We start from the raw sequence: 10518 nt of genomic DNA, 5'->3' as shown, positions 1-10518 counted from the left end.
TGGTTGCTTCTTTCTTACTTCTCTGGTCGTTCTGTCCTCTGATTCTTTTAACACTTTCCCAAAACTATCTACCTTCTCCTCCGCATTCCAACAACAAAATCGTCTAACCTTCGGCTTATTCATTGGCTTCAATCGATCCTGATGAGCAGTATAAATGCGACCACCAACCGAGACCTGGAATACATTTGGAGATATTTTACATAAAAATTTTGCATCCAACCATCGTTTTATTTCTGTTGGCTTAAAGTTTTTGAAATAAACTACATCACCATGACGTAATTTATCCAACTCACTCCTATCACGGTTACTTAAATCCGAAGACAAACTTTCTGCTATTTTTAAATCCTCTTTTGGGAACGTCAAATGATTTTTATAATTATTTTTCGGGTTGACTAAATCCAAAATTGTCTTTGGTTTAAAACTAAATATTTTTTCAGAAGGAAACTTTGAATCTTCTGAGCAGGTATTCCTATAGTTAAACAAAAAAATAAGAAACTTGATCCTCTATGTCCAACTCTTTCATATCTGGATCTAGTAAAAACTTTTTCAAAACTTCTTTAACCACTCGAACCATTCTTTCAGCTTGCCCATTACTAGAGGGGTGATATGGTGGACTTTTCATTACTTTAACCCCCTGGTTTTGGAAAAAATCGACGAGAAACTTTGAATTGAATGGTGGGCCCCCATCTGTGACTATAACATCTGGAATTCCGAACCTTGCAAAAAAACCCATAAATTTACTTTGAACTTTTTTAGCGTCTGTACCGTTTCGCATATATTCCACCTCCAGCCATCTAGATAAACTGTCCACTATAACCAAAAATACTTTTTGTTGAAAATAAAAAAAAATCCGCAGAAATGCGACTGAACGGTTTGCTTGTCGGGATCCACTTTGATACAACGGGTTTCGAATTGATAGATGCCATCTGGTTACATATCTTACAACATCTTACAAAGTTTTCCAAATCAGTATTCATTCCAAACCAATAAACCGATCGTCTTGCAAGTTGTTTTATCCTGGTTATACCTGAATCACAGATAAACAGACATGACACTCTGGACAAATTTTCATCGATTCTTCGCAAAGCTTTGAAAGAGCTAGGCAATGTCGCCACCAGATGGCAATGCATGAAATATAAAAGAAATCAAGGTAGCCACTTTTATGGCTTATCATCTCCATGGTGTTGACTTCGATCAAAATATTATAATAAACAAACACCCGTAGACTGCGGTAACGTTCGTTTGAAGAGGAAGTTTCAATTAACGCATTCGGTTCCGGTTCCGGTTAGGACTTCCTGTTCATTGTCATCAAGTGTGCAAAGTTGAAGACAAAATCGAATTATCTTTTTATAATAGTTGGGTTCAAGAAACGGATTTTGTTGATACAGCGACTACCGCTTCTTTGGGATAAGGCTGCAGCACGCAATTGTTTTGAACGTCAGCTTAAATGTATTTCGTTTTGAAAATAAATAAATTATATATCGTCGAACTGTTTTGATTTGTCTCAATTCGGCTTTAACCTGAATATATAATCACAGAGAATGTAATCTAGTCGTGTCCGTTTCATACATTTATTTTAATAACTACATTGGTTAGTTATTCTTTTTCGTACATGATTTTCTTCTGAAAAATGTATTGATAATTTGAAAATTTGATGTCTTGTCAAATCACGGATTTCAAAAAAAGAAAATCATTTTTATGACCAAATATGAAAAACCTTTTCTATTAAAAACATGAAATTCACATTATTATTATTACAAAAGTTGTAGTAAAAATAACTAGAATCACGTAATTTATTTCAGATTTGTTATCAACGATTCTTCACACAATTTCACGCAACGTAAATCCTCAACGGCCTCTCTCCTGAAAAGCCGGTCACTTTATTCAGATATTTTCTTCTTCGAAAGGTTTCTCGTGACCCTCCGACATCCACTTCGACATTCGAACAGCCTATGTTGTAACTTCCTGGGTAAGGCAGCTCCTTCAAACACTACTTACAAGATCTCTCAAGTCCAGATTGTTCCATATTTCTAATTCCTAAAATGAATATTCATAGCTTAAAGATTATTGGTCCCGTTGCTGTAAAATATTAATCAAGTCTCTAAAAATAACATACGGACCTGAACCAATGTTTGAAATAAGACTGATACGCTCTCGATACGCGGAATCTTCAGTAGTTTTCATTCAACTGTTGGCTCTTTCCACCAGCCTGATTGTCTCATTCTCCGAAACAGAATAGATGGTCATCGTCTGGTGTAGCGTTTCTGGATATTTCTAAAATAACAATCTTACGGAACTTTTTCATTTGTTGCTGCCTGAAAACTTATTTTGTTTATTATTGAATTGAAACGAAATTGAAGACCATAGAAACGGAAAGCTACTATGATCGAGATTCTTTAAATCGATTGCAGTGCCTCTGGTGGCGACATTGCCTAGCTCCCTAAGAGCTAAAAACGCTTTGCGAAAAATTAAAACCGAGTGTCCCGTCTGTTTATCTGTGCCTGAATGGTTGTTGTGTAATAATTTTAAAATATGATTTTGTAAACTATAAGGAATTATAACTCGTTCCTGAAAAATCAAACAACCTTCTATTTCCTCCAAATCTTGATGGTGCGAATAAACATCTCTGAAACTCTTGTCCAACTGTTTTGGCCAACCGTTTTTCCAATAATTTAAAACCTGTTGTAGAAAATTATCTTGTTTTGTTGCTTGAGCTATCATTTTGAAATCCAAAGGCAAAAATCTTGAAACATTTAAATTTTTTATGTATTCTCTCTGTAAAACTCGAGGAACTTCTTGTGGTAATGGAAAACGAGAACAAAAATCAGCGTTTCCCATCTTCGAAGAGGGTCGATAAACAATTTCGAAATCATATATCGACAATTCCATTATGTATCGTTGCAGGCGAGTTACAAATATTGAGTTTTTACCATTCTTACCAAAAATTCCAATCAACGGTTTATGGTCTGTGTAAATCGTAAACTTTTTCCCGTAGAGATACTTGTGGAATTTCTTAACTGTACTGACCACTGCCAAAGCCTCCAAATGCAGGATAGGATATGATTTTTGTGCTTCCGTTAACGAAAACGATGTAAAACAAATAGGTTTTTCCTCCTTATTGATTACGTGTGCGATAACTCCTCCCAAACCATAAGCGCATGCATCAGATACTACAACTATCGGTTTTTCTGGATCGTAATACTCCAACAAATTTGAATTCAACAACATATGTTTGCTATTATTGAAAACAGAATCACATTCTTTACTCCAAACAAATCTAGAATTTTTCTTCAGCAAACAGTACAAAGGGTTAAGATGTGAAGATAAGTTTGGTACAAAACGACAATAATAATTTATCAGTCCTAAAAACGCCTTAAGCTCAGTTACATTGCTAGGAGCTTTCGCTTTACGAATTGTTTCAAGTTTATCAGGACTCGGAAACAAACCTTTATCTGTTAATACATGCCCTAAATAAGGCAAACTAGAAACGAAAAACTTGCATTTTTTTTAAATGAACTTTTATATTAAATTTTGATAACCGTTCTAGAACCGAATGAAGTTTTGTTTTGCAATCTTGTAAATCACTACCCGATATCAAAACATCATCTAGGTAACAAACAACTCCATCTAGATCCTTGAGTAGGGTGATTTGCCAATCGTTGCACAGCTAAGCACATGATTTTGGTGTTTATGCTGTATTTTAGTCATTTCAACCAAATTCACTCGATTTTTTTTGTCGATGAACTCATACAGGATAGGTCAACAAGATCCAAAGGTTCAAGTGTTTGAAAAAAGTGACATAAAAATATAAAAAAATCATTTAAAACAGCTTGTCTTTGCCCAATAGTTGCACAGTTAAATTTTGCGTTGTGCATAATGTTGTCCGATTTTTTCCAATTGTTGCACATTTTAAAAATCAGTCACCATGAGGTCGAATAGGCTGATATTTGTTACGGAAGCTTACAATGAGAACTTCTAGTTCAAATGCAATCTTATTTTTAGACGGCCCCTTATGAGGGGGGGGGGGGAGGGTCTTCCGTATAAACCGTCCAATGCACTTTCCAATTCCATTTCGGCCCCCCAAAAAAAACACAAAGCTGCCGGTTTGAGTGTCTGGAATAGCATTTATCACACGTGATGTTTTCTCAGAAACTCGAATCCACCTCTTAATTTACCCGAAGCCATTTGAGTGGAGTGTTATTTAACCTAATTTGCCCAGTGTTGAGCCTTTTTCTTTATATGTCCTACCAACATAAAATTTTATGTCTTTAAAATCCCATAGAATGAACTGAGAGGTATTTAATGCTTAATTTTTATGTGGCTATTATCAGGTGAAAAGATTAGAGAACGTGATCTGTTTTCCTCCCTTTTACCCCTATGAAGAAGATGCGATTTTATAAAAAAATCGTTTTATGACTCACTTGGAAGTTGATCGATTTTTATATAATGAATATCAATTCAAAACTTGAAAATGGTCACAACCATGCCCAAAATGTCAGATCATTTGACTGATTTATGCTCATGATATACAATTTTGTATACATTTTTTTTCAAAAAGCTAATTGATTTAAATATCTTTTTCATATAAGTGGGTTTATTTGTAATAAATGTAACCTCTGTAGCATTTTATCAATCTTCAGGAAACAATCACATCACAAAGAAATGCTTCTCAAGAGTTTTCCGGCTGAAAAACTGTTTTGGATCAATTTAAGTTTCACAAAGCTATGACTGTGACGACAACTCGACGGCAGATTCGAATTCTTTCCAACCTTCGACTTCTAGTTTTTGGGATTAAGGGTCGTAGTTTTCCTCCTGTACAATATTCTGACAATATTAATAACAATATCAAAGGAATCCCTGTTGACATGCAATGACATTTTTTTAGATTTGTCGTCACGAAATTAGAGAAACAGATTTTTTCAGAAGTGCTTTTAGATTCTTTGCATAAAATGTTGAGTAAATAGTCGGGATAAAAGATTTCAAAATAAATCTGATTAAAAAGTAGTCTCTCAAAACCAATGCAGTTGAGTTGACTTCGACACTTTTCAGACAATGCAAATTGCCCGACTTTCATACAAACATAAGTTTTTTCAACGAGTATAATAATTTCAAAACTTCATGTTTAGATTTGACGGTAGATAAAATAAATTTATGGATATATAAAGTGTCTTTGAATTATTGAATTCAGTGTTAAAAATCAACATTGAGTGAAAAAAATGTGAAAATTATGAGTGGAAAATAATTAAAGCACAGAATTTACTAAAATTACTAGTTAAACGTAAATATCCACTTATTCAGAAAAATTTGTCATATCAATAAACAATTCGAGTTGTTTTAGCTGCATGTAGTCAATGAACGTGTTCAATTTTGTAAGACAATTTGTATGCAAGAAGAACATTTTGCATATACAATAAATTCAAATAAGTTTGAAATAGATTTTGTTTTGAATTATTGATTTTGTATATTCTTAAGAATAATTGTTAGCCATCATGAGAAGAAGCAAAGTATTTCATGATAAAAGTTATAACCATTTCGAAATACAAAATCGTAATCCATTGAAAAGTATTGTAAAATTGCAGGATTTGCTTACTGAAGCTTTCAATAATTTCATGACATGTTTTTGCGAAAGTTTTAAATCATCACACTTATTCGCTTTGCAAAGCTGTATAATGCGATTTTAAATTTCATCCGGTTAACCAGCTTTCAAATTAGCTGTCAAAACACTAAAATTAGAAAATATTTACCTTTTTTGAATTTTTTGTATGACAACGAATATCATTTCTAAGGTTCGTGTTAGGTTTAGTTTTTGTTCACATGCAATGTATTGCAAGAACCAAGAAATATTTAAGAAATACAAAATTATGCTTTTGAACTTTCAGTACATCTCTGATGGTTTTTGAATGAATATTTAGATTTTTTCTTTACTAATTCAAAACACGTTGATATAATTCAGGACTTAATCAATCGCTCACAAAATTTTTATTGCTATTTTAAGCTGTAAAAACAACCAAAAAAAGTTATTGGAGGTATACGAATTTATAAATTTGAAATTTCCAAACAAATTTTGCAGCGGAATAATGTACAACAATGGAGCAGGAGGAGATTGAGCGGACCAATTGTTGCACGATCCAACATATTTTCTGGTTAAGTATGGATCATAATTTTTTCTCAAAATCATGGTGTTAAAATTGTCCAACAAACGTTTCGTATAGAAAACTGATACGAAAAATGTTTTATTCTGACGTAAAACCTTATTTGCCGTGGAAGGAATGTTAAGATTTTTGTTAACAATTAGCACAAAAATCGCGCGAAAAAAACAAGAAAAATTAAAACTATCGTAAGATACACACTTACCAGCAGAAATTATCACAAAAGCCTCATTTCATCAGAAAACATTCCGAATTACATGATTCAGTATTATTTTTGAGGAAAAGTTGAAAAACAGCTAGAATATTGACAATTCAAGTCATGCTGTGCAATAATGGGTAAGGGGACAACGATTGGCAAATCACCCTACTTGGTCCATTACTTTTTGAAATATTGATGCACTGCTTGAGGCACCTGTAGCATCGGTACTTTGGGACTTTTATTAAACATTTAAAACACGTAACACGTAATCGGTTTAATCTCATGGTTTTTTATTAGGATTCTATAAATCAACCAACACGCGACTCGTTCGCTTACCAACTGACTTACATATACTCTCCCATGTTATTATTCGTCGATCAAACCATAGACATCGGATGTATCCGTTGATGTATATCCTACATCCCTCTCCTACTCTGTAATGAAAGAAAGAAATTAATATATTTATTAAAGCGAAGAAAAAAAAATTGCACACTCTACAGAAATACATACTAGTCTAGAAACCGAGCAGGTAATTTGCGAGATCTCTTTGGACGATTTCCTTCCTGGTCATGTTCGTCGTCCGACCCAGACTTCCTTTTAAATTGTTCATAGTCGAGATCATTTCCAACATCTGCTTCATTTTCGATTGTTTCAGCTTCAGGTTTCTGTACGACCACCGATTTTGAGTTATCATCCAATGGTGCTGGCCATTTTTTTAGATGTGTCACTGAGCGACGATAGCGGACACCTGCCTCATTTTGGATACAAACATCGGATCCGTTTCTTCCAACAACTTCGAATTTTTCCATATGAAAACTAGGCTCTAGTTTTCCCGAATCGAAATTCCTCATCATTACTATGTCACCTTTTTTAATATCAGATGGTCGTGCTTGTCTGCGGGCATCGGCATACAGTTTGCCTTTCATCTTCAATATGGCATCCCTGTCGCTTATTTCTTCGTTTTTATTCCTTAACCTTTCCGTTCGCAAAGATGGAAGCATGTCTTTCACCGGACGACCTGTCATGAGCTCCAGAGGGGCTTTACCTGTTACCGAATTAGGTGTAGTATTGTGCATATACACGTATTCCTTAATGGCTTTCTTCCAGTCACTCTTTGTGGCTTTGGCTATCCGGAGAGTCTTCAGGATTCCCTGGTTCTGCCGCTCTACAAGCCCATTCATCTGCGGCCAGTACGGGATACATTTAATTAATCGGACGTTTTTCTTTAAACAATATTCCGAAAATTCATCACTTGAGAATGGTGGACCATTGTCACACCGAATGCTCTCTGGATATGCATGTTCGTTGAAAATGGTTTCCAGTGCATCTATAGTTTTTGAAGCTGATGTCCCCTTCATTTCGATTACTTTAAGGAACCGACTAAAGTAATCTACAACCACTAGAAAAGTTGCATACTCCTTAGCCGTAAAAAAATCTATCGCAATTCCCTGCCAAGCACGTTCCGGCATCTCACTCCGAATCATTGGCTCAGGAGGATTTTGTCGACTTACAACGGTACAACCAAGACAAAGCTTAACTTTCTTCTGAACATCATCGTCCATACGTGGCCACCATAATCTTTCTCTTAGATTTCGGCGCATGGCTATGATGCCAGGATGCCCTCTGTGTGCTATAGAGAGAGCTCTGATTTGTAGACTTTGGGGCAACACTATTCTCTCGTCCCGCACTAAAATTCCGTTTATCATGCCGAGTTCTTTTGCGAATGCTTGGTACTGGTAAAGATGAGTGGGCCAGCTCCCTTCCTTTAAAGCCGTACACACGTCTTTCAAAATTGAATCGGTTTCGGTTTCACGCCGTATGGCATCTAACGTAATGGCCTCTAAATCCTCACCTAGCGCACAAAGGTAATGTTCTGAATTATCGTCAAACTCTTTGTCTACTGTTGGACACAACCGAGATACGATATCGGAAATATTACTTTTCCCCGGAATATATTTCATTTCAAAATCGTATGGTTGTAACCGCAAGGCCCAACTCTCGGCTCTTGAACACGCCCGTCGGCCATCCCGATATTTACCTCCATAAATGTATTGGAGTGTTTTATGGTCGGTGAAAATAGTGAATTTGAGTCCAAAGAGATACAAATAAAACTTTTCCACCGCCCATACCACCGCCAAGGCTTCTCGTTGGGTCTGCGGATAAAGTTTTTCGGTATCCGTCAAACCTTTAGAAGCGAAGCTTATAATACGGGGTGTGTTATCTTCAGTCCTCTGTACTAGGACGGCGCCGAGGCCCACTGGAGAAGCATCCACATATAACTCAGTTACTCCATTTGGGTCAAAGTAGCCTAACTTTCTCACATTTGTAGAAAGTTCATTACGCAAGTCGTCAAATGCATTCTGTTTTTTAAAATAAAATAGAATAGTAAACCATTAGTAATTCTAACTTAAATATCTAACTCCTCACCTGCTGATCTTTGTCAAATGTTTCAATTTCCCCTCGGATATACTTGCGAAGAGGTTCAGATCTCGTTGAAAGGTGCGGTATAAAATGTCCTACGAAATTCACCAGACCAAGAAAGCTGCGTACCTCTTCTTTTGATTTGGGTTGGCGAAAATTTTTGATTGCAGCTATTTTTTCATCGGAGGGGCGAATTCCGCCTGCATTAACTTTGAATCCTAGAATATCCAGCTCTTTGACTCCGAACAAACATTTGCCATCATTTATTTTAGCTTTATTTTGCTTCAAAACAGACAGTACATGCATTAGTCGGGAGTCGTGTTGTTCTCTCGTCGCACCAACAACCACAATGTCATCAATATAAACAATGACACCATCGATTCCTGCAAGCATCTCCGTCATTATCCTCTGATAAATTTCGGGTGCGCAGTTGATGCCAAACATCAGCCGCTTGAAGCGCATCAAGCCACGAGCTGTCATAAAGGTGGCAATAGCCCGGGATTCCGGATGCAACTCTACGTGATGATAAGCCGAAACTATATCAAGTTTCGAAAAATATCTCGCTCCTCTTAACTTGTTCAGGAACGTTTCTATGACAGGTAACGGAAAATGTTCACGATGAATGGCTTCATTTGGGTACTTCATGTTGATACAAATTCGGATGTCACTCTTGCCCTTGGGTACTACGACCATCGGGGAAATCCAATCTGTTGGACCCGTAGCCGGTTCGATCACATCAGAGTCCAACATCTCCTGTATTTTAGCATCCACTTTTGCCTCCATGGCAATAGGAATCCGAATGTATGCTATTTTCTTTGGAGCCACTTTAGGATCTATCGAAAGCTTAAGCTGAATACCCGGAAACTTGGGAAACGGTTCTACGTGATCAGATATCTGTTGTACTTCTAGACCCACTTTGAGAACTTTCATTTCCTCTGCTGTGCGTTTGCTTAATAAACATCTATTAGCACATTCCACCACGAAAAACTCAGCATAAGTTTTCGGCTTCGATGCGTCGACAGAAATGTGGGCTTCAAATACTGCTATGACTCGCAACGGAGTTTGACTGGCGTAGGCCAAGAACTTTCGATCACAATCATGCTTCAGGTTGAAAATTTTGACCCGATTAAATTTAATCGATTGCCATACTTCTTCTGTAATTGTATTAATGGACGCTCCTGAATCGATTAGAAATTCTACTGAATAATTATCCAATTTGCAAGTAATAACACAGTCATTCTTTGGTCAATCCGAAACCTAAAATTTTGAAACATGAAAGGTTTAAAAAAAACGCAAAGTTTTAAAATGAAACAAATTTATTGAAACAGAAGTTTAATGTGGCTCAGAAGTACTTCCTAGCGAAGAATAATTGTTAGCAGTTACTCCACCTTAGCAATATCCTTGCGTTCAGGAACTTTTGGCAACTCTTCCTTCCAATCCTCAGAAGACTGCAACGAGTTTGCTACATTGTATGGCCGTTTCATCCGTTGGATGTTTCCTTGGTTATGATTGCGCTCGACGCTGCGCCAGTTGGGACATTTCCTGGCATAATGGCCTGTGTCAGAACACCTGTTACACACGGCATGTTTAGCTTTGCAATTGGCAGATCCAGCAGCATGACCCTCGAATCCGCAATTTTCGCATCCGAACTTGCTCCACATGTTTCGACGATCACGCCAAGCACGGTTTGGGTTACTCCCCCCCATCTTTCTGAACGATTTGGTCGGAGTCCATTTCTAGCCCGCGCCG

General features: G+C 36.6%; 1 protein-coding gene across 1 annotated transcript; it reads right to left on the bottom strand.

Annotated features, from left to right (window-relative positions):
- Positions 1-6671: 6671 nt before the first annotated feature.
- LOC129742154 (uncharacterized protein K02A2.6-like) lies at positions 6672-7734 on the bottom strand. Its single transcript, XM_055733996.1, has 2 exons — positions 6859-7734; positions 6672-6782 (listed from the first exon to the last, which is right to left on the bottom strand). Coding segments are annotated over exons 1-2 (849 nt in total). The 5' UTR covers positions 7707-7734; the 3' UTR covers positions 6672-6781.
- Between the last annotated feature and the right edge of the window lie 2784 nt (positions 7735-10518).

The sequence above is a fragment of the Uranotaenia lowii genome, chromosome 2 (genome assembly GCF_029784155.1).
Source record: "Uranotaenia lowii strain MFRU-FL chromosome 2, ASM2978415v1, whole genome shotgun sequence".
NCBI classification, from domain to species: Eukaryota; Metazoa; Arthropoda; class Insecta; order Diptera; family Culicidae; genus Uranotaenia; species Uranotaenia lowii.
This window is presented reverse-complemented; position numbering and strand designations above follow the sequence as displayed.